Source organism: Molothrus ater, chromosome 1 (genome assembly GCF_012460135.2).
Source record: "Molothrus ater isolate BHLD 08-10-18 breed brown headed cowbird chromosome 1, BPBGC_Mater_1.1, whole genome shotgun sequence".
Taxonomy (NCBI): domain Eukaryota; kingdom Metazoa; phylum Chordata; class Aves; order Passeriformes; family Icteridae; genus Molothrus; species Molothrus ater.
Genome location: NC_050478.2, coordinates 128,281,456 through 128,306,619, shown reverse-complemented (window position 1 = coordinate 128,306,619; position 25,164 = coordinate 128,281,456). Strand labels below are relative to the sequence as shown.

Sequence of the window (25,164 nt, the reverse complement as noted above, 5' to 3'; positions counted from 1 at the left end):
GTGAAAGGATGCATGGTTATAACACACAATTAGGGAAGATGTGTGAGGTCAGCCCAGGAATACATATGTGTTCTTTGTGGATGTGAATAGGGAAGAAAAAGAAGTATTTTAAAAATAATAATGAAATAGTAATAAATTGCATTTGATTACTTACCACTGGGCATGATCCAAAAATACTGTCTTATTGAAATTTTTCAATGTGTGTTTTCCTTTGCATTCTGCCAAAAGAACTTCCTTTTTTGAGGTACAGGTTCTAAATTTCTTAACAGCAGAAGGAAGAAGGGAAAAAGTGAAAATACTATAAGTAGGGTCAAAAGCATAATTTGAAATAAGGATCTTCCTAAGATAAAGTCTGAAAGATAATCAAGCAAGAGAGAAACTCATAGGATATTATACTTAATTAGTTTTAGTTTTCCCTGATCTTATTAGAGTAGCAGGGAATATATAACAAAGGTGTGCAAACCTGAAAAGTTTGAATCCTAATTAGAAAACAAATTGGCTGTGGTAGACTGCAACCACAGTATAAAATATCTGGCTGTCTCCCATAACTAAACTGTACCTGTCCATTTTCTTGTTGATTAAGTTTGTGTACTGAATCATATGATAGAGGTCACGGTGTGGCATACAGTGTCACTCTTCAGGTGTCATATGAGAGACATAATTTTAAGTGTATAAGGTCATCCAGCTTGTGTCCTGAGCTGTGACCAAGTATATTTGCCATGCTGATATGCTTTCTTTCAATTTATTCCAAGGAAAAACATTTATCAAAATATGTTTGATGAACAGACTGAGCATAATTTTGTTTTAGAATATGTAATTTTGAAGAAAGCAATTTAAATCCTTCTAGCAAAACAGAATTTAAAAAAATACTTCCAGTAAATATTCTTCTATTAATAGTGATCCTAAGTGTCAGTTTCAGAAAGAGAAGGAGAACAAAATAGACCTGCTGAAACCCTTTCACCTTTACATTAGGTAATCTTTACATCAAGAGTAATATCTTTTCTGTTAAGCAGTTCTTGTAGTAGTTGAAAGCAGGGCTACATAGTTTTTGAGGGTAAACCAGGTTCTTCAAGTAAAATCTCTTAGTAAGATCTTCCCTGAACAGTATCCCTTAAAACAAAAACAAAAATAAAAAAGAAATTCAGGATATTACTAAGTTCTCCGTGACTAGCCCATGAGGTCCAGAGACATTTCTTTGCTAGCAGTGTCTCTATTCAATAGTTGTGTGGTGTCAATGTCATCATTCTTGCCACAGGGGTATGCACTCTTACCTGCTCCCACCTCCCTCAGTCTTTTGTCTCACCTGCCTTGTGGAATGTGGCACTCTGCTATTCACTAATGGAGATTTATACAATTTTCACCTAATTGCTGTATTTCTCTGTATTTCACTTATTAAAAGTCAAAATATACTTCATATCCTTTACCTAAAGAACAGCTTCTCTTTTTTTCCTTTGGTAGGATCAGATCCTTCAGACATTTTCCTAGGCTGTTCCATGTTGAAAGTTGACAAATCCAGAGAAATAATAGTTTTCCAAGAAGAAATGTTGAAATGCATGGTAGGAATTTTCAAAGCCTGCTGCAAGCCCTGCAGGAAGGTGCTTCTTTTTTAATCAGCACTCAGACTTCATCAGTGACTGTGTTGGAAAATATTTCTGTGCTTTACAGTCAGCTGTGTGACAGGCAGCTTTACGTTTGCTCCTGCACCAAAAGCTACAATGTCACTGAAATGTCCAGTGCTGACAAAGCAATTGTTTAAGCACTCATATAATCACCTCCAGGCAGTTCTATCTGTGTTGTAGCTCCTCTTTGGAGTCACCCACTGTGTGGCAGTCTGGATGGATAGTATTGCAAACACAGAAAGCAACCTGCTTAAATGGAAGTTCTTAATAGCTGTATTCACTTTTTACTTCACTCCAGAGGCCTTCTGGTACAAGGTTGCACTGGGAGCTGAGCAGTTAGGAGATGTATGTTAGATACAAATTCCTTAATGCTTTATAAAAAAATACTCAAGTATGGTATTTCTGTGTGGGAAAGTCATTATAGTAAACAAAAAACAGAAACTGGCCAAAATTCTTTTAAAATATACTCTAAAATTCTAAGTTCCCATTGCTACAGGAAGGTCCTATTGCTGGGGGGTCCTGAATGTAGAAGAAAAACATATTTCCCTCTGCCTGTTTGGCTTTGTAAAGAGAAAATAAGAAAAGCACACCGAATACCAGTAAGGTTGCAAAGGCTTCAACTTAACCTTGATTCTGCAGAAGGGCAAGGTTACTGATGTTGTGGTTCTCCCAACCTGATTAGTCCATGGAAGCTTTCCATATACACATAGAACTCATTGACATTAATAAGAGCAGACCTCACATATGTCCTTTCCTATATCCAGCTGTACTCCTGAACTCAAAAAGCATCTGAATATTGTTATAATGGCATAAACTAGGACTGTATCTTCCTTAGTAATATATTAGGTCCCTTTTCCATGAATCATGATTTTGATATTATGTGCTTTTTAATTTATCAATGAAGTGACATTTTTTCTTGTGTAATTTCTGCTGCATACCCTAAATGTATATATTCTCAATAATAAAGTATTTTCTATAGTGGATGATTAATTTCTAAGGGAGCAGCAAATGTATTTTCTGGTATTCAGAGTTACAACTATGGTGTCTATGTTACAAAAGATCATGTTTAAACTTTTATTTCTTTTTTTTTTGTTGTTTATTTACTTATAGTTTTTTTCTTGTATGCAAAGACCTATGTGCTTTACATATATTACTTTAAATTTTACAAGATTTCGAAAATCATTTCCCTTCTCAAGATTTTAATATTTCTAGAACTTCCATTGAAAAACTGATGTCCAGTGACTTTATCAAGCTATTAGTTTTACTTCAAAAAGTTGTAGGTATACTAAGCCATACCTGTCTGTCATAGAAATGTAATACACTACAGGGCTTCCAGACAATCATCCTTTTCTTAACTTGCATAGTATTTATGTCTGTTATTTAGATCAATTAATACAGTATTAAGGGCAAAATCTATAAGATCTACAATAGCTTTACAACTTCTAATTTATATGATAATTTTTGGAAACAGGTAACTGCATATTTTACACAGATAAAACCAAAACAGTATTTGGATGGAGTTTAATTTTTCATTTTATAAATGCCAATTATTTAGTATTTACTGTGAGACGCAGCTACAATAAAAAAAGCCTTCTACATCTAGTTTGAAAAGAGGAAGGGAAAATGGTAGAGCAAGAAGAGGGAGTGCTTTTATCAGGTAACAGGCTCAGGTTTGCAGGTGTTTCTCTGTGCAGCTTTAGCTCCAGGGCTTATCATTTGATGAAGAGTAACTATTTCTGCAAAATGACTGAATCTAATCTTGGACACATACTGTTTGTGGATGCACCATACAGTAATAAAAGGGTAACAGGACATGGAATAAGCAGAAACCAGCTATACCAGCAGACGAGCCTGGGACCAATGCTTAAAGGCCCCAGGGAGTTTGTAAAACAGGCAATATGTAAGCTGGAACTCTTGCTATCCTCTGGATATCTCTAAATGTATATTTGTGAGTAAGGGCTGGATCTTCATGAGCTCACTGATGATTTCACTCAGTACTCCTTGAAGCAATGTCTGGAGGCAAAAGTAGCACTGGAAATTCCATTGCAGAAGTAGCTTTAGCAAAATATTACTAGCTTTCAAAACAGTATTTCTTTCCCCTTTGGCAAGATAACCACACTTTTATCTGTAACACAGGCAAGATGTTAACATTCATGGCAAAGCAGTTTTGGTAAAAATTTCCCATTTTTAAATGCTATCTTCCTTTCAAGAGTCAAGAAACGTAGTTAATAGATTTACAGCCTATTTATTATTTAGAAAATATGAATTATTTGATGCCTCAAAATAATTCTATGAAGTTACTTTATCATTGTTTTTATGAAATAAAAGGCTATTTAATATGCTACAAGATTTCTGCAATGTGTAAGGGACTAAGTTCAAAGTATCTTTTTGAAAACAAAGCCTTTGTATTTTGAATATGTCCTTCTTTAAAATGAAAACGAGACTTGATTTTTTTTTTCCATACAGCATATGCAAGACTCTATTTTCAGAGGCAACAATTGAAAAATTGTATTTCTCATTGTACATATACAATATACTAAGTTGGACTTGATGAGCTCAAAGGGCTTTTCCAACCTAGTTAATTCTGTGATACCTCTCCAAGGAGAATGTTTTACTTTACTAAAGCCTCTTCTGTTTTTTGTAGTTTTGTGGGGCTGTATCTTCACATCCTTTCTGTAAAGTTTTCTAGACAAGTGTTAAGACATTGCTAAGACTTGTTAGTTACATTTCACCACCCTACTGATGTAGTTCCGAGGAATAGGCTGAGAGATGTTGAAGCAGGATCTGAAGTAACAGAAAGAGAAAAATGTTTTTTGAGGTCTGTATTAAGGCACCCTGAACTACTTTGCTTTAGTTTGGTCAAATTTGATAGAAAATTAGACATTTGTTTCCTGCACATAGTAATATAAAAATATTATGCAACATTCAGTAACAAAATATTTTTCATATTACATGTAGTAACAATGGTGAGAGAAAAAAAAGAGATAAACATAATAGTGCAGAATGTGTGGGCATAATTTACAGTTTAAAGTACCTACATAAAAGAGAATGTTTTATTAAAATACATGAGTCATTCCCCAATTCTTTGGACAGCAGCATTAATTTAGATCTCTTCTTAAACTGTTTTTCAAACTTTTCTTTCTACTGTGCGTCTGCCATGGAGGTTAAATTCTGACTCTATGAAATATTTGTTCTGTCAAAACCTTAAACACTCCCTTTTGTGGGGTACCTGCACTTACTAGAATTCATCCTAATATTTGACCAGTAGACAAAGCAAAGTTAATATGCTTTTTATTCTCAATATAGTTTCTAGATTTTTATTTTCATTTAACCTTCCTTAACATCATCTACTGCAAAATGAATGCAGTGTGCCATTGTTTAAATTATTTTATTGATGTGACTAGAATAAATACTAATTTGTGTTAGAAAAGCAAAGAAATATGTTCCTTAAGACATTCTGTATTAAAATGCTTTCCCTTCTGGATATTCTATTAGAAATACACTTTGCCTTTTAATTTTATAATTTTGTAGGGACAGTTAATAAATCTGGCGCAAGGATGCTTTGCTCTGTACATAATTCTTTGCACACATCAACACACACAAATGTATCTCCTTCCTCACTGTTTTTCATATTCCATGTACTCTGTTGTTGAAGCCTTAACTTTTTCTTGGAAGCCCTTTGCAAGTCCTCCTGGCAGAGGTTATGAATCAGATAGGATAATCAGAAGTCTTTACAATTTTACTGTATCTTTGTTTGTCCTTCTTTCACCTTTCCTTTACTGCACTATCTTGTCTGTCTGATTCTCGCAGGAGACATGGATTACAACTGGTTGGACCATACATCTTGGCATAGCAGTGAGGCATCCCCAATGTCTTTGGTGAGACATGTGGAGCCTTACCATTTAGTTGCCTTTGTCATTTTACATTTCCTTGGTTTTATTTACACCTTTGCATGTTTTCTTTTTTTGTATCCTTTTTTTATCCCACACCTATAGGGGACAGTCAAAGGGGAAAAAGAAAAACTAGTGAGCAGGCAGTTTTGTCGGATTCTAACACCTTATCCGAGAGGCAAAAGAAAATGGTGTGTTTTGGTGGCCACTCCTTGGAAGAGGACTTGGAATGGTCTGAGCCTCAGATAAAAGACTCTGGGGTAGATACGTGTAGTAGCACCACTCTAAACGAGGAACATAGCCATAGTGAGAAGGTACTGAGATTATGGAGCCTGCATTTTAACCTGCTCATTTGGTCTTTGTTTGCTCTCTGTCACTCATTAAAATAGTGCATAAAATAAAAGATAGGGTGTTTCTAGAGGCAATATAGCATTTCTTAAGGTGCAGAAAAGAAAAACAAATGAAAAGTCTTTGCATGCTTGCAGCTTTTACTGTTTGGCAGCCTAAGAAAAAAATTGAGAGGCATAAAGGAATGTTGTTCTTATGGTTGCAAATTAGCATATCTTGATATTACCTTCAAGAACAAAGTAATTAACAATAAGGATTCTACCAATTGGCTTATTTGATTTACTATTTCCAAACTCCTGGGGCTGAAATTAAATTAATAGTTTAAACCCCAGGTGAAAAAGGGAGAAAATTGGGTCTCTCTGCACAGAAAAGTTGTTTTTCTTTTTTCCCTTTCACTGTCATAGTTGTTCATTTGTTTTGTTGCCATGTAATTTTTGTGCAGTACTGTGCCGAATTAAAGACTTTGCCATCTGCTTTGGTATTTTTTATTTTTGCTTTCTGTTTCGTGGAGATTATGATAAATCTTTTTAGAGTTATTAGTTGTAATGGAAGCAGATTTATCTGTGCCTGCTAATTTTGCATGAAATAGAGCATGAAATAATATTTTTCTGTGAGAAAGTACTATGATTACACAAAAGAAAATCTGAACAATTCATTAATTAGGCCAATAGACAAGTATAACTGTGCCCTGTATAGTAATGGAATAATAATGCTCACTGAAACTGTGCTTCATGTGTGAATTAATTATTCCAAGAAAGAAAAAGAATATTAAAATTAATTAATGAATATACCTTTTACCAGTATTTTTAAATTTGAATGTACTACTACTGAGAGAAAGTAAAACACTAAAAATATTTGTTGGTCTTGGATAAAAATTGAAATGTTTGAAGTTGTGGAAAAATAAGATATTTCTAATATCAAACTTTCAGTTTGAGCTAAACTTCTTTTCCAGTATTATTCTTATACTAGACTTTTAGCAAAGTTTTTCTCAATACTCAGGTGTAAATCTCATTGTGTGTAGATAACTATGAGTATTTGTCTATATCTGTCAAATCAAGATTGAAAGATCATTCTAGATGTTTACAAATTTGATTTAGTAAAATAGATAATGGTATTAAATATTAGATATCCATTTTGATGAATGATATGTCCAAATAAATATTTTCCAGGACAGTTTTCTGTCATTTTTTATATTAAATTTTGGTGTAATCATAATACTTTCATAGCATTTTTAAAATATATCAGCAAATGAAAAGTATTACTGAAATATTTTTCATTAAAATGCTATTCACTGTATTTTCCATTAACACCATATGATAGCATCCAGTAACTTGGCAACCATCCAAAGATGGAGATCGTCTCATCGGTCGGATTTTGTTAAATAAGCGACTGAAAGATGGAAGTGTGCCTAGAGATTCAGGAGCAATGCTTGGATTGAAGGTTGGTCATGAGCAATTTTGAAACTAACAACTCTCTCAGTTAAACTAGCTACTTTTATAATTAAAGTATTCTCATACTATATAATGCATGCATACCAATATTGATAATGCCTTATCATTCTCAAAATTACAATATAGACATAATACATTAATTTACCTAGAGTAATTTTGTAGGGTCCTTGGCAGAATTAAAAAACTGTGTCTTTCTGAAAGACTAGACATGTTTTCAGATGTTTTCTGAGGATGTCTTCTAGCAAAGTGCAAAGTGCACCTTTGCTAGGAAAGCCAAGTCCTGTCTGTCTTGTTCAGTATGGAGCATTGCACCATGGTATAACTTCTATTTCCTAAGAAGGAGAAGAAAAATGAAAAAAAATGATCTCTCTTGAAGACCTGGGGGCCATCTGTGAGTTAATGACATTTCAGTCCAGATCAGAGTATGCCAATGGAACTTCCTCTTTGAATTTTTCTCTCCTCTGATTGCTGGATTTGCCTCATTTTAAAAACAAAAAATGGAAAATAGTTTAATATTTTTGGTTTTTATCACAAAATGTACTCTTTTTTATGTGTTAACATCTTTTTCATGATGCAGTGCTCTTTAAATACATTATTAATTATTTCTATTTCTATTTCTCAAATATTAATCTCAATTTTGTGTGATACTATTATTTGCAGTCCCAGAAATGTTAGTACAAGAATGAGAAGAAACTATAAACAGTGAAAGAAACAGACATGTATTTATTTTGATTCCATATCATTGCTGTGAGAAATTATTAAGGAGTTTAAATTTTCTGTTCTCCTTTAGCATGACTCTTACTTCACCTCAGGTATACAGATTACATTATTGTCACACCCTGTGAGTAAGGATTAAATCAGTGTGGTTATGTATTACATATGTTAACATGTTTTGGAAAGATTTAAAATTTTTATTTAATTAATATATAATTTTATTTGAAGTCAATGGAGAAGCCAGTTGAACATCAAGTTTTAAATGCTTATTTTTGTCTTGTCAGAAAATGCAAGAGAAAAGATTAACAGTGCCATTAGGAAGCACTTTTTGTTTAAAAATCTATGTTAAAATTTCTCAAATCTCATATTATGAAGATGAACTCTTCAGTGAGGTTCATTAATAGTTCAGATTCAAGAGTAACTACTTTTTAATCTCAATAGACATCTGGAAAGAGTGATTTCCAACAGTTATCCCTGACCTGAAGTTTCAAGTATTTACATATTGAAAGTAAACTAAACTGGATTTAGTATTACAAATTTTAAATCCCAGTATGAAGACCAGTAAGAAACTTCAAGAATTTGAAGATTATTCAGTTATTACTGATTCTGACATGTAAGTCTGATAGTAAGATAAATATTAAGGTCAAATCTGTTGAAGTTCCCTGTAGAGAAAGCCACGTCCTGTCTGGACTTTCAGTGTGACAAGTGTTTTCATCTGACTTGCCAAGCCAAAGGAATTTCATTGCTTACTGTGAACATCCTGAGTTGTGTTACATTAATATATCTTTTCCCAGTTAAAAAAATAGCGAAGTGAGCAATTAAATGACCAATAACTTACATTATTTTGGGTGGTAATTTATAATACAATGAGATACTATACATGTATTTGCTAAAAAGTAAAAGCTTTAGGATTCTCTATTTACATTCTTTTTCAATTGTACAAATTGCCAGAATAGCTACAAAAATTACCTGCCATAGCCAAACTTCTGTGGTGTTTTTTTCCAAGTGTGTATGTGTTACCTGGACTGCATGAAACCCAAGGAAAAAGCTGAATTCTTTCTATTGCCAGAACATTTAAATAATCTAAAGTAATTTTCATACTGTGAAAATACTTCCTATTTGAAACAGGTAGTAGGAGGAAAGATGACTGAATCAGGTCGACTCTGCGCATTTATCACCAAAGTTAAAAAAGGAAGCTTAGCTGATACAGTGGGGCATCTTAGACCAGGTATGTATCTACTACAGATCTATACTGCTGAGTTTCTTTTCTGAAGGTGATAACAAGTGAACAAGTTTAATTACATGTGAAATTATATTGAATAGATGTGATGAAATACTGCAGAATTTGACCTGACACTGTTACTAGATGGTTGCTTTTATAAAAATATATATTCTTATGCTGTTCAAAAATATTTTAATATTTTTTCTCATTTTTACACTCAAAGTAATATTCTGTTGATGTCCTCCCCAGTCATTTTGTGGTGTATATTTTGTTTAGAGCAAACCAAGCTATGACACAGGTATGAGCAGAACCACCTTGCCTAGGAAGCTGCTTCTGTTCCAACGTGCAAACCATAGATTGATACACTGGATGTTCAAGAAATATTAGCATATGAACTATCTGAACCAAGTTGATGAGATATGATGTTTTAGTTATGAATTTTCTAAAGAGCATGTTGGGATTTCTGTAAGCCACAGCTGCCAAAGCAAGTAAGAGCACCATCTAAGTCAGTAGGGGTCCTACTGATTATATTATTGTTTCACAGAACTTTATATGTTTGAGGCTGAGCTGCAGAAAACCTTTAATACTCAGGTTTTTCCTGCATGAAGGCCTCAAAACTTGTTCTATAACACAGGTTTCACAATCCAATAAACTGACAGTAGAATGGGTTAAATAGTTGTTGTAAGTGCTGTCCACAGCAAACTTCCTAAGCAAGGTGTTATTACTTACAGGTGATGAAGTATTAGAATGGAATGGAAGGATACTACAAGGAGCTACCTTTGAGGAGGTGTATAATATCATTTTAGAATCCAAACCTGAGCCACAAGTAGAGCTTGTAGTTTCAAGACCAATAGGGTAAGTAATTTCATGTGTTTTAGATTAAATATTATAAAATTGTTCACTTTTAGGATGGAGTATATCAAACATTCATTAACATTGTAAAAAGAAAAATCTTATGCAATATTCTGTAAACCAAAAATGTAGTTAGAATGATAGATCATGCCAGTGAGTAAAAAGAGCTGGTGTGAAATCCTGTGTTCTCAGAGTCTTGGGCATCATCTGCTGTTATGGTTAAAAATACGTTCCCTTCTCTGGCTTTTCAGTTGGTGAGCCAGCCTATATTGGCTCTGAAACTGTGGTTATACTGGTTGTTGTGATTCTTGACTGTTGATTTTTATTTCTCTTTCTGCATTTTTTATAATACATACGTAAAATTATGAGATCATAATTGGTCTATGAACAGATGATGAACTCCATTTATTGACAATCTGCAATGAAGAATTTTGTGTGAAATATAATATGCTAATGAAGAAAATCAATATGCTTTGGAAAGTCTCAAATCCACATTTACATCACCTTCATCTATGGAACTATTAAATTATCACTTTTTATGCAATACAGAACACACCTGAATGAATAGTTAGAATTGTATAGGACTTTTTCTTTAGTGCTGTACATTGCCCATTTTTATTAAGCTTCAAACCTACCTCTCAATGTCTAAACTTTATTTTTTCTTTCATAGCAGTAGTTGCTTTGTTGTATTGGACTACTTCCTCTTCTTCAACTGTTCTTTTTCTTCCAAATTCCTACACCCTAAAGGCATATGCATCACGTTTTTAATTCTCCATTGGAAGTTCCATATCTGGTTACATCAGGGTTGTGAAGAGGGGAATGATTATCACTGATTTTGAAGATATTTACAGTTATTAAGAATTTTCTTTTTTTCTCCCAGATTTTTTTTTGTGATATACGGGACACAGAACTGGACAGGGTGATAGGTAATATCATCTAGATTCCCTTTTCCATTTTAGGTTGGACCAGGTGATCTTTCAAGATCACTTCCAACCTGGACTGTTTTAGGATTTTATAATTACATTTAAATAAATATGTGTATCCCTTTATTTTGTATAAGACGCACATGATCTTAATATAAGAAAACATGACTAAAAATTAAGAAGTACTAAAAAAATTTAGAACTATATAATCTGAGAATGGCATTTCAGTGAGGATGACTGTTAGGGTTTCAGCTATAATAGGAACTTATTGTGTTGGACACATCAGGAACTTAAGGTATAGGAATTTAATTTGGTATGACAATTTTAAACAAACTTGATAATAACAAAAACTAGCTTTATGTTGTCATTGAGATGAGAGGTTATGTCCTGCATACATATGGAATTGCAACCCCTTTAAGGTAATGACTGTATCATCTGTCATGTTTTAGCAAAACTTGGGAGGTGTGGATATAATAGTAATGGTAAGGGACAGACTTTACTCCTTTTCTGAGACATTACTCGTCTCAGAAAAGGAGGTCTCAAATCAATTTCATGCACAAATCTTCCATAGTATCTCTCAAATAGAAGTTTATAGCAAAAGTTTCAAAGAACAACTCACATCTTGAAAAACCCATTTTTAAAATCTTTCTGCATTCTTTTCATTGTGTAAAATCTCCTGTATTATTTCTTGTGCTTTTATATTTGCTGTCTCTTTTTCAGCTTCCTTATCATCATGCCCTCCATTATGTTGCTGTCACTTGAGCAGCTCATCTATAATTCCTTAAACCAAATGTTGTGGGCTCTCAAGATGCCTTTTTCTGCATAACCACTTACCTCATAGTCTGAAGAACGGAGCTAAATGAGTGATAAAAGATCAGTGTATTTGATTCCCAGTGTCAGGTTGCAGTATATGTAAAAGTCTCAGTGATGAATACTTCCTACAAATTGGTAGGTTTTAGATTTTGGTTAGGTCTGTGTAACTCTTAGGAGTTTGATATTAACAGCATAATGTCAGAAATGTTTTTCATGAGGTTAGAGCTGGTGAACTAGAAAGACTATTACTCTTTTCAGCTTAGAAGATTTATGTTCATAATCAAATGCACAACAAAAATTAATAAGTTATGTTTGTCCAAGGAACAATAACTTCATAAGATTGTGTTCTGCTCTGGAAAGTAAAGTCTCAGTGTATGCACAGTATTTAAAAGTTCTTATTTCCTAGATATCAGAAGTGATATTTATTTTATTAGAATTATCAATGCCCAGTTGAAGGGTTTTACTTTTGGATTGAGATAAATCCTATTATTTATAAGGAGAATTTCTTGATGGTTTCATGGAAACACTTTAAATAGTGCAAAAAATCTCCAGTTACCAGAAATTAACTTAGCTGAGAACCTGTTCACGTCCTGATACTCTGAGAACAAAACCAAATTCCAGTAAAGACAGTTATTTGTTTTTTTCTCTTTATTATGGGTTGAGTGCTATGAAAACTGAAGATGACAGGCTAAGCTGACAAGGCAGATAAAATTGAAAGCCATTCTGAAAAAATCTCAACAAAACATGCCAGTTTATCATGCAATTTATCACTTTTTAATCTTAGAATAAAAATTGATGGCCAAATTGCTAATCAGTGTGAGCTGGCTGTCTGTTATGCCCAGGAACTAACCTTTATTCTGCCTTCTAATTCTCAGAAACAGAGAACTTAAAATGCATGTTATTTTCATGGTTTCTTCAGTTTTGGATTTGGAAGAAGTAATGCACTGTGTTTTAATAATTACTCTATACAACCTGTTTGCAGTGGAACATAACTTACTATGCTAAGAGTCTTTATGAAACTAATTTTACTTCTCCTCCATCTGTTTATCTCTATGAGAGTTCCTAATAAGAAAAACCATTCACATTACCATGAAATATGGGGATCTGTATGCTTTAGGAGTCTAAATGATAATGTTCAAAGCTCTCAAGTTTATTTTTTCAGCTATCTATAGAAAACTCCATTCTGTTCAGAATGATTTATGTATTATATATATATATATCTTTTTTTTCCCAAGGTTTTCTTGTCAGACTTGTATGGTAGAAGTTTTTTTGTATTTATGAGTTAAGCTCAAGAGTGTAGTTCTGAGTCAATTACTAGGCAAGTATTGGATCCTGTTATAAATTCTCCTTATATACAAACTTAAATATTTGCTTCTTCAACAGTGCTTGTGAGTTTCTCACAAATTTTGGGTACTAACAACAGAGATTTTTTTCTTGTCTGTAGTGGGCACTTAGAGCAGTTTCATGCCTTCTGGTTTATTTCAATTATTGGATACTGTGCATCAACTCACTTGGAAAGATTCCTCAGTCTACTTAGTAAAGCTGTCTTTCTAGTGAATACTGAAGGTATTCTGGAAAAGTTTTTCTAAAGAAAATAGATAAGTTATTTATGTATCATACTGACTCTTTCATTGTATGAAACAGTAGATATCACTGGAACTTTTTCATTTCCCCTTCCTTTTCATTTACCTTTGTGGTGGGTTGACCTTGACTGAGCACCAAAGACTTGCTCTCTCCATTTCCCTCCTCAGCAGGACTCAGGGAGGAAATAAGATGAAAAAGTTTATGGGCCACTCAGTAGTTACCATTGTGGGCAAAACAAACTTGAGGAAGATTAATTTTTTAGGAATTAATAAAATAAAAGAATAGTGAGAAATAAAACCAAAACTGAAGCCCCCTTACCCCTACCTCTCTTTTTCCCAGGCTCAAATTCACTCATTTTTTGCTGGTTTTTCTGCCTCCTTCTCCAGAAAGCACTCCATGGTATGGGGAAAGGGAGTTGCAGCCAGTCCTCCTCCTCCACTTCTTCCCTGACCTTGGTGTCTGCAATGACTTTTCTCTCATGGCCTTTTTTCTTATTGTTTTCTTTCACAGCTGCTGCACAGCTGTTTTGTCCTTTATTAAACATGTTATCACAGTGGCACCCAAGGAGCCAGCTGGGCCCAGCATGGTGCAGCCACAGCCTCTCCTCACCATGGCCACCCCTCAGGACTGGCTGTGGCCTTGGAGAAACCAACTGCACTGAAACACACAACAGGATTGTAAATATTGGTTTTGCTGTGACTCTGAACTGAAGCTCTTCATCTTGCTCGGTTTTGCTCAAATAGCTCTGAAACTGTTTATTAGCATATTGATAGTTTTTATTAGCATACAGTAATGTTTGCCCCCCCAGAGGAATAATATGATCCTTTGCTTGGGGGGATGTGATTGAGTGATTTAAAATGATGTGGCTCTGCACACAATTTAATACAGGCGCTGCAACATGTCTTGTATATGAAAGAATGCAATTTTGCCAAATGAACTTATACATTTTATTTGGTTATGGAAAAGGTAAGATAGATTGAATTTGTGGTTCAAGTTCAGTAAAGAATGTACTGGGATAGCCATGATTGGCAGCCGAGTATCTTTTGGTGAGGGTCCAGTAAATGTAATTAATATATTATGTCATTGTCAAGCTACTACTCACAGTTTTAGTCTACCATTAACTCTGAGATTGTTCTTTTATTTACTGAATTATTTTATTTGTGACTGTGCAGCCTGTTTCCTACTTCCACCAAATCTTTTCTGTAGGATTTAAGTTGACACTGAAATTATTTATACTGGATAACAGATAATCATCCCAGTAGCTGAAGACAGCCAGCAGATCATGCACAATTCCTGAGGCATTCCATGGTGGATTGGGAAGTGTTATAGTGTAACTGAAATTTAAATATGCTTGTTAGATGAAGGATCAGCCTGTCTTAATTTTCCTGATTTCAGGGACATTCCCAGAATACCCGACAGCACACATGCACAGCTGGAGTCCAGTAAGTTTCAATTGTGGGGTAGGAAAATCTTCTCTCTCTTTTATGTAAGCACAAATAGACCGAAAAATGTCCTCTGCAGTCAGTACAGGTCTTGTCTTTTTGTCTATATTTGTCTCAATATGTCATCTTACTGTATTATCTATCTACCTTTGTTTAATAATAAGCTATCAAAACAGAATCTTGTGATTTAGGTTCAACATTGGTTATAAGCTTAGATGAGTTTTGATTGAAGAAAATATAATTCTAACTAATATATAAAAACATTAATAGCAATTTTTAATTCCTGTTCTCTTGCTTTGCATTTCAATAGTATCTTATAAACTAATGGGAAAGAAATGTTTTTGGTTTACAGCCTGAGTGCTAGCTACTTTGAACTCGGAATACCCTTTATTAGAGCCACTCACTGGTACTTAAATTAACTAAACCCATATTTCATGTAGGGAAGAATAACTTGTTCTTTGGCTTGGATCTGATAAGATGGATTTCAGCCTGGAGTTATTTTTTATCATTGTTTTAGAACACTATTATAATAGAAGCCATGAATAAATGAAATGGCATAAGCTTGATTATAATAATATGAAAAACTCCTTCAATGACATTTTACTCATTGCCCAATTCTTAAAATTAATTTTATGTTTTGTGAGATGTGGATTGTCTTTTGTATTTATAAAAATACTTCACTTTTCCTCTATGTTTTGTATGTCAAAACTTGTCCTCTGACCATTTTCAGACCTTGTAGATTTGAAACAAAATGTACAAACACATTGCGTACATCTTGATATTTTTGTAAAAATCTAATTAAAAATTAGTTGATTGTACGAGATAATAAGTCAGAAGACTGAATTCATTTGACCACAGTGAAGTGTTTATTTTTGGACCTTCAACTTAGTGACATAATTACAGTCAGAAATATCTGAATAATCTATATTCCATTCTATAAATAAAAGCTCCTGATTGCATCTGATCACCAAGAGATTATCATCATTTGGTAATTTTAAATAGATTTTAAAAACTGATATTTATCACAATTTTACTGCATGTTTGGTTATATTTCTACCATTTCTGTTCAAAGGAATGTTGAAATATATGCATAACTTCTACTATGTATAAAATATTTTTGTTCATAATTACAGGTTCTAGTTCGTTTGAATCTCAAAAAATGGACCGACCTTCTATTTCAGTGACTTCTCCTATGAGTCCTGGCATGTTAAGGGATGTTCCACAGTTCTTGTCTGGACAACTTTCAGTATGTAAACATTTCATTGATTTTAATGTTGTACTTTTTGCAGCATATGCAACTCTTATTGTAGTGCTAGCTACAGAAATTTCTTGTTAAACTAGCTACATTTTTTGTTTAATGCTATACATCTCAGTGTAGGCAGGAACAGAATTTCATAATCATAGTCCTTTTATTAGCTTTTGGAAATTTGGTATATACATGTATATGTATCTGGTAAGATAGACTGGTAGAGTCAAATTTTCAGAAGGGTCTTATCTTGGCCTCTAGTTATGTTTGTGCAGTTGAGAGTAAACATTTTTTCAACTGTCATACTTGTGTGTAGAGTTGGTAGATCTTATTACCTGTGTGCCTGGATGTTACAACTCTTTATTTCTTATGCACTAACTTTCATATATAACTTCCCCAGATATCCCTCTGATATTTTACTCATGTTGTATTCTGTGTACTGATGTTACTCAGTTTTGTTCTTCACTCTCACTGAGAAGAAAGTTCATTATGTGAATATTTTCTTTTAAAGGGTACTTTTTTTTAATAAACTGAAAAAGTTGGGTTTTGTGCATCTTTCCATGTTATTTAAAATTCCAAAGTGTGATTTTTCAAAAGTGCTCAGGTGAGGCCTGACATATTGAAAAGGAAAGGCAAATGGAAGGGAAGCAGTGCAAAACTGATGTTAAAGAAGTTTGGAAATGTCACATTCATGTTACTTCCAAGTTTTATATGTTGAGTGTACCATAAAAATATGCATAAAATACAAGCAGACTGTTTCTAGGTCTCACAGAAATGGTTTATGGTATGGATAGAGGAGACATAGAATATTTTTGTCTCTTCAGTGGCCATGTTGGCTCCATCTTGCAGTGCATGAGACATTATTTGTTTGCTCATCAGAAAAACCATTTACAATACATAATTTTCTGTAGTTGTTGTACTTAACTACTTTGAAAGATTCAATCATTTGGAGAAATGGAAAACGAAAAATCTTGACTGCAGAATTCTAAGTTCTTTGCAAAAGTACAATGAACAAGGGAACATGAACTGTCAAAATACACAGACCAAAGTTTCTAAAAACCTTATTTCTACAAGACAGTAAAAATTGTTGATAGGGGAGACAAGGAAGAAATTCCTTTTTTCTAAACTTCATAAAAGATTAGGCTGTCAAAAAGTTGTGGTGTCTAGCTCCCAGCAGGAAATTCAAGAGCCAGAGTTAGCTGCTCAGTTGACCAGTGCACACACACGATGGAATAATTGTTCAAATAGAAACTACATAGAACTGACTTTCTCACTTTCTCAGTTTCAGATCAAGATCATGAGTTTAAGATTAAGATTTTTTAGTAAAGTCAGTAAGTATTTTGATTTAGTGGCTTCATAGGATACTGAGGTTTAAGGTATATAATCACAGTATTGGGAAATTTTGAGGTATATTCTATTATATTGAGAATAACAGAAATCCAAAGCTTTTATTTCTCAGAATGGCATACAAAATGCAGTGTTTACCTCAAGAAGGCATAATTCCTAATTTTATTTATTTTTTGAATGTTTCAATATATAAATGCCTATTCTAAAATGTTTTTTCCATCTAAGGAAATCCAATAATATTACGAGACATTAGAAAATCTTTGCTTTTTTTTGGTACTTATCTACTGTTTGCAATTATATTCAATACTCCCTACTTCATATTATCTCTTTCCCTCAGAGAGCAGCTGATATCTATCTGAGAACACAAAGCTCCAGCTGGATGAAACTGAAGTCAGAAATCCTCTGTAACTCTCTAAAGTTGCAATTTAGACATCTAAAATTAGTCGGCAGTTTGAAAGTTTGGAAGCTGGCCTTGTCTGCCCAGCTAATGAAACAATGGAAATAGCTGTATTTCATGTTAATCATGTTAAGGGCACAAACCAGCTCCTGCTGCTGTTGGGTCAGGACCTTATGAGGGAAGTACTAAATTTTTGCTTTGCTAGCAAAGATGGCTGTCATAGTGTCTGAAGATGCTCTGCATTGGTGGCAACATGAGGTCTAAGTGGGTAAATTGCAATGTATAGGCTAATATGCATTTTTAGAAATAGAGGACTTTAGGAAAATTGAAGTATTCTACAGGAAGAGTGTTTTCAAAACAATCAATGTAGTTTCTTTTTGGTCTGATCCTTTAAGATAGTTTTGAAAAATCAAAAATGTTGTGACATCAGATTTGGGTGTTTATGTTCTTGAAAGTAGTATGATGAATAATTTTTCCTTCACTTTTAATATTTGGGTTTATCATTCTACAATTTTTGGAAGTTTTGAAACTTTAGAAGAGATAGTGAAAAAATCCTGTTTGTAAAGTTAGAGATGTTTTGAAAAATTAGAATAAACGATGAGATTTTCTAATTTTGGACCTTTAACAAAAGTGAAGTAGTAAGGTAAAACTGAATTTTAAAGTTACAAAATATATTTTATTTTGAATGCTTCAAAATGGATGTGCTTCAGTATTTTGGTTTTCCATGTCTTAACCATCTCTTTTCTAACAGAACAGTTGATGGATCATATATTCATTCAAAATAGCTGAGTAAGGTAGAAATGAAAGGAAATGCTAAATTCTGAATGTAATTGTGAATCTGCTCTTTGTGGGGATTGCCTAGACAGGAGAATAACTACAGAACCCTGGCAACAAATGAGCTGTAAATTAGTAAATGAGGATGCTGTTTTTTGTGGAAGTGGTGGGTCAGTGATATTCTGGGTGATGGTGGCTGAATTCAAGCAGGTGTGATGGATCTCAGGGAACAGATGAAAGGCAAGATTTTGGAAGTGTTTTCTGTATTTTCTGTGCCTTTGAACAGTAGCATGTATCCTGAGGGGTTTCTGTTAGTGCAGCTGTGGTTACTGGCATAGCCAGTGAAATACAAGAGTTGTAGGCAGAAATGGAGATAACAACAGTTTGGATGAAAGTCTGAAGTATTTAAATGAATACTTGAATATAGGCTTATTCAAATAGTACTCTAGATCCTTAAAGCATTTTTATATATAGTTGGAATTTGGAATCTATTTCTTTATGTTCAGTATGGTTTTGGCTGGTTTAGCTGCAGCAATGCCACTGTAGCATTCAGGGATGTCTTCTCTGTCTGTTCAGTGTTCCATGTTTTCCTCTGTATTGGCACTGGTCTGTGTAAATGTTTTCTTTGTGGAGGTCACAGTGTCAGTCTAGAGCTGACTAATAGGATTGACCACAAAGTAAACCATTGCACATAGGCAGGAAATCCTCTTTACATTAATAATTATTCTGCCCAAGTACATATTTAATTGAACAAATTATGTGCAACTACAGTAAACTATTGTGTGTTATAACTTGCTAATATAATTTATCCATATTATCTGTGTTTTATTTATAGCACTTTTTATTCATGTTGTTTTTCAGGGGAGTATCTGTTTGTTATTGCAATTATAGTTTTTCTATTATTTGCTTTTCTCATTCCTGTTTCTGTTTTTTTTTCCACTGAGTTGTTTTTCCTTTAATGTAATTTTGAAAAAGTCAAAAGTATTCTTTGTATGTTGGTGCTCTTAGCTTAACTACTGAATTTTATCTACATTTTTGATACTGTATGAAAAGTATAACTTGAAATTCTTTTCCAATAGTTAGGTTTGGGGAATAACAACATAACTATAAGACCATGTAAATGGATACCAGTATAAAATCACAGTATTAAATTTTTGTACTGGTGGAAGTTCTAGCAGAAAAGGGGTGTCATTTATAAAATTAATCTATATCCCTGTACACTTGAACCATAGAACCACTTCAATAGATTTTCCATACATATTCAGTTTATAAAGCAATAAAAATAAAGTTATAGTAATTATAGTTGTAATATATGCAACATAATTGAAAGCCTTTATGGTATATTATGAAGGGCCTATATGTCAGCACATTGAGGGGATGAGATCAAGTACAACACATGCTACCCCTCCCCTGTCATGTGTTCTTTTTCCTTTTCTTCCTTCCCTTTGTACCTCTATAAAATTAAATTGCTGTTGCTCTAACACCAAAACCTGGAAAGTTCTAGGTAGTGCACAGAATGTGTTGATTTTCCTCCATTTCCAAGGCAGAATATGACAGGTGAGAACCCTTGGTGCATGGTGGGAGAGATTCTGTCCCTCTTGGGATTGCAATATCCTGTGATAATTTATTTTTTCCTTGTAAAATGGAGCTGAAGCAAGCTGAAGGTCTACTTTTATTGTGACTAGGTCACATTCTGGCACCCTTAACACTGGGCTCTGCAGTCCTGCTTGTGCAGAATGGCAGGAGAGTGCTGCTGCTGCACCTTGCAGAATGCAGGGAGCACATCAGACAAAACCCGTGATCTAGACTGCCAAATTTTCTTATGTATCCTCTTTCTTTGATATAAGAACAGATTATTTCACACATTTTATAGAACAGATTTCTTGATCATCTGTGCATGCCAAATAAGCAAGGAGGGTGGCAGAAGCATCAGCACAGTGCCTATTTCCATGCTTTGAGTACATTTCTAATGGAAGTGAATATTGAGTAGTAGCTTCTTTCTATCATTTTGAATTAGAACAATAATATCAGGAAAACTGAGCATAGGTAAAGGAGATTCCAACCTGTCAGATGGCTGTGATTATTGTGACCTACTCATGCTCCTGTTCTCCCACTCACCAGCCCTCTGAGGTATCAACAGATGCTCCTTTTCCTGTCCATGTCCCATACTCTGTACCAATTCTGTGCCACTCCATTAGCTGCTGGCCTAAACTGAAGGTGGGGAGTGGTTGCTTGGAATTTGCAGGTAGTCCAGGAACTTGTGTTGCCTGTTCTCGATGTAGTCTTGATGAACCCACTGGAGGCCACAAGGTTGTATGTGGTCTGAAGTGTTACAGCACAAAAATATGTTATAAATGCATCTATATATGCAGTTTGTTAAATTTTCTAGATCCCATTTCATGCAAGGATTTTGTGTGTATACCATATGTCATTTCTGTTGTGATTGCTAGAGAGTTGAAAAACATAGATTGTACCTTCCCACATGTAAAGTTAATATCAGAGAGCACAAACTTTCTTTTAATTGTTTTCTAAGTATTTAGGAGGACTTATCAAAGACATGACTCTTAAAATTGCAAAAAAGAGAAAACCTTTTCTTTTACTCACTTTCCTAAGTAACCAAAGCTGTCAGTATGTGAATTGTACTTGTTTCTCTCTGAATATGCATGTACAATCTCCCTGAAAGAGATGATCGACCTTACGTTTCCTACCCCACTTTTAAATCACACTTTGCCTACCTGTTGTTTCTGTTACATGTTATTTCTAAATCTATTGTAAATGTTGTCTATAGACTTGCAAAGAGAAATCCTTGCTCGTGGGGAATCAGTGGCAAAATTCCTGCTGACTTCCCTATGGCAAGAATTTCCACCAAAGAGTTTTGATATGATTTGGTAACAGATTTGCAGATTTAATTTATGCATTGCATTAAAATACTTTTTGTTAGATAAATATGTTGTTGGTGTAAAGCTGTGTTTAAAGTAATAGTTATGTGTCTTTGTTTTTACTTTTGGTCTTTTAGTTTCCAGCGTGTTGTCGTTTTTGGTTTTGTTTTATTGCTTTTTCTTTAATTTTGCTTACCAGAGCCAAAGCCTTAGTAGAAGAACAACGCCTTTTGTTCCTAGGGTTCAGGTAAAGACTTCGTCTGCCTGACAGAAACTAAAGTTGTGGGTTTTTCTTTTGTTTGTTATGGAAAATGCATAGTAGGAAAACGTTACATTATAGTCCGTTTTCCCATATTTTGAGTGTGTTGCTTTAAACCATATTAACAACTTTCATGTCATCTTGTGAGCAGCTTGTAAAATTCTGCATGGGGGTTAAAACATTAAATTTAAATTTAAAGAGACATGTAGTTTTATCTAGTTGCCCAATATTAAGCTGAAACAGGTTTCAATAGTGATGATGACTATGCATCCCACACACAAAATTTGTGCATTGTTAAGGCAATAAATAATTTTGTGCTTGAGTTTATTATGTAAAGATGAATGTCTCTTTAAATCATTCATTATCGTTACTTAACACATATTTTTTTTGCATTTTCCACATAATAGTAGCGCCTTGAGTAGAAGATGGGCAAAAAATTTGTACCTTGTTAAAATAAACAAATTTCTTGTTTATGGAACTTGGTTCTTGTATTTTTAAGTACATCAATATAGCCAAAATTTTACTTGAATAAAAAATGAATTCTCCCATTGTCTTACTGAATTTATTGAGCTTTGATATTCTGTTTAGGTACAAGTTGTTTGCCTTTTTTTCATTAGGAAGCTTCTAAGGTACTATAGATTTATGCAAAAATAGGTTTTACTAATATTTTATTATGCTTATCTTGCTTTGCTGCATGTTTTTCTTTTTTTTTTTTTAACCAGAATATTATCTGATTTTCTTACAAAATATCTTTATGGAGATGTTAATCTTTTGTGTGGCAGCTTTATAAATGTTTTTCTTTGATTAATTGACCAAAATGTAAAGGATGATCTAAGTGATCAGAAAGAGATGACTGAATTTCATTATGAAATGGAAAAGAGATCATTTTTTTTATAAAGGAATTCTAAATAAGACTGTAATTAAGACATCAGATATGACTCATATTTGATAAAGTACACTTTTTTTCACAACGCAGTATTCTCAAGAGTATTCCTTACAACTGCCTAAATATAAATTCAAAAATTAAGAACTTCTAAAGAAAAAAGAGATTATAAAATAATGCCTTGATTGTATGATTTAAAGCTAATTTATTATGTGCTATTGACATAAACTGGCTTTGTATGAAAAATTTAAAACATCCTTTAGCATGATTGAGAAAGTTGTATTCTGCTCATGATAATGAAATCAGAGAGGTACAATTATGAGTTGTTAAGTAGTTCATAGAGGTAAATATTATATAAGTAGTTTTTTTAATATTTATTTTCTTTTTATATATGTGCTAAATAAATTATAATTTATATGACAGTTGATTGTTCAATTTAAAAAGGAAATCTCTGCCTGAAATCTGCATGTTTCATGAAATACTGTAATGTAGAAATGACATGTAGTAGTTCCATATTTTAATTCCATTATACAAAATAAAGACATAGACATAAAAGTTGTTTGTTCCACTTAGACTAATATCCTCTCATGAAACAAAAAAATACTTTACTCAAATGATTATGGTAGTTGAGAAAAGAAAAGAAGCGTTGTTTGCTAGAAAGTATCTAACAAGAGATGAAAATGTTTAAGGCTTACTTGCTCACCCTTTGGATGCATTATTTTTTATATTGTAGGTAAGAATTGTCCTTAGACCCAGTTTTGTCTAAACAATCAGTGCCTGTGGAGTCCTTGTGGACCTGTCTAACAGTTTTTTTTGCAGAGCCTAGTAACAATCCATGCTAAATATAAGGGTTTTGACAAGAGTTCCTGAAAACCTCAAAATTATGACCTTGGCAAAATCATTGCACCTACTCTGAAACAAAAAGTCATTTCTCTCCCACTTTTTGTGGTGATAGTAGATAGTATAAAAGGATTAATGTTAGATATAGTTACCAGGCAAGCTGCTGAAAGAACAGGAATTCTCCAGTGGTCTTCAAACAAGGGTATTAGGAGCAGTCCAGCAGCAGTGCAGAATTCTGATTACTTTTTTGGCATGACAAATTCACTAAATCAGAGCTCTGAGCTGCTGTTTACGGTTGTCAGGAAGTATACATTTCATTGTGGGCTGAGGTATAGCTGTGTCTGTAGAACTCCTTATGAGAATGAGAATCTCCAAACATTCTGTTAATACTTATTTGTTTCATCACTCTAAACAGGAAATGTGTATCTTTATTCTTGCTTGCATCTTCTTTACTTGTTAGTCTGAAACTGATCCTTTCTGGCAAAAGCTCCTCTTCCACACTTCCCTCCATGACATTCCATTCATCTTCTACCTCACTGGGTGATTTCATAGAATCATCATTATTTCATTGGGAAGAAAGACATTCAGTTTATTTCCTATCAAATGCCCACTGAGCTTTTATTAATTTTACAGTACTTGTAAAAGTGCATCTTTATTTCCTAAACTTTTAGATTCAGTTTGGCTTACCAGTAATTTTTAAACTTGCAGAGTGATGCTTTATGAATCTCTGTAGGGAAAAATCTGTTCTTAAAATTGTGTTTTCTATGCAGTATCTCTTGTTTACTTGGCAAAGCATTCTTTTGAGCTTGAGTTGCCTCTGGATTTTTCTAACTTCAAAAATTTCAGCCATCCTTTTGGCTTTAATACAGAACATCAATATATTTGATCATGTATAAAAATATATAAAAGGGGAAACCACTAAAAAAGAGATTTAAGAAAGAAACCTAGATTAGGGCAGCATAAATACTTCTGTAATTTCCTGGTCTTTATATCCTACACGCTTTTCCATTTGACAGTCTTTTCTTGTAATTGTTCAAGCATATTAGACAGCAGCTGAAGCAGAAAGCAATAGTAGCTTGATTTAGCAACCCTCAGTGCTCAGGATTTTTTAGAGGTGTGTTTAACAACATTCAAAACTGGCCTCAGCTATGCCACAGACATCACCACCTCAGGGCAATTTCAGCATCTACATAAGCTTAAGTCCAATAAAAAGATTACTGCAAGTATTTTTAAAAATAAGCTGAGATTTTTTTTTTCAAACAACAGATCCCACTTTGGTTTCAGAATAATGTGAGAAAGAAAATTAGTATATAATTTTAAAATAATAATAAACATAATAAACATCTGTGTAGGTTACATGAAATATTATAATGAGTAACAGAAGAAAAAAAAAAAGCCTGGCCAGCTGTCTCTAAAAGCCAGAGATGTTTGAGTAGGTTGTGGTGGTAAAAATCAGCTGTAGGGCAGATGGTCTCTCCCAGTGGCATAAGTTTTATCTCTTTTCATGAGATTCATGAAGTAACCCTTATATAACAAAGACATAACTGTAACATAGGATTTAAAACTTCAAATATTCTCTGTTTCTAAATCTAAATTATGGCTGAAGATATGTTTTGCCTGTATGTCCTGTGTATAAAACTACATTAGAATTGCATAATTGAGGAAGCAGTCACACGTTCAT

The 25,164-nt window shown here is 33.6% G+C and overlaps 1 protein-coding gene across 37 annotated transcripts in view; it reads left to right on the top strand.

Moving 5' to 3' along the window:
- RIMS2 (regulating synaptic membrane exocytosis 2) overlaps window positions 1-25,164 on the top strand; it is a 448,046-nt gene that overhangs the window by 225,185 nt on the left and 197,697 nt on the right. For 19 of the 37 annotated variants that reach the window (XM_036406552.2, XM_036406549.2, XM_036406550.2 and 16 more), the window contains 6 exons: window positions 5,430-5,497; window positions 7,178-7,297; window positions 9,151-9,250; window positions 9,976-10,099; window positions 14,812-14,858; window positions 15,992-16,104. In XM_036406552.2, coding sequence (XP_036262445.1) covers window positions 5,430-5,497; window positions 7,178-7,297; window positions 9,151-9,250; window positions 9,976-10,099; window positions 14,812-14,858; window positions 15,992-16,104 — 572 coding nt within the window. Of the gene's footprint in view, window positions 1-5,429; window positions 5,498-5,614; window positions 5,824-7,177; window positions 7,298-9,150; window positions 9,251-9,975; window positions 10,100-14,811; window positions 14,859-15,991; window positions 16,105-21,700; window positions 21,749-25,164 lie in introns of all 37 variants that reach the window. The other 18 variants (XM_054515962.1, XM_054515958.1, XM_054515961.1 and 15 more) reach the window with 3 other exon arrangements.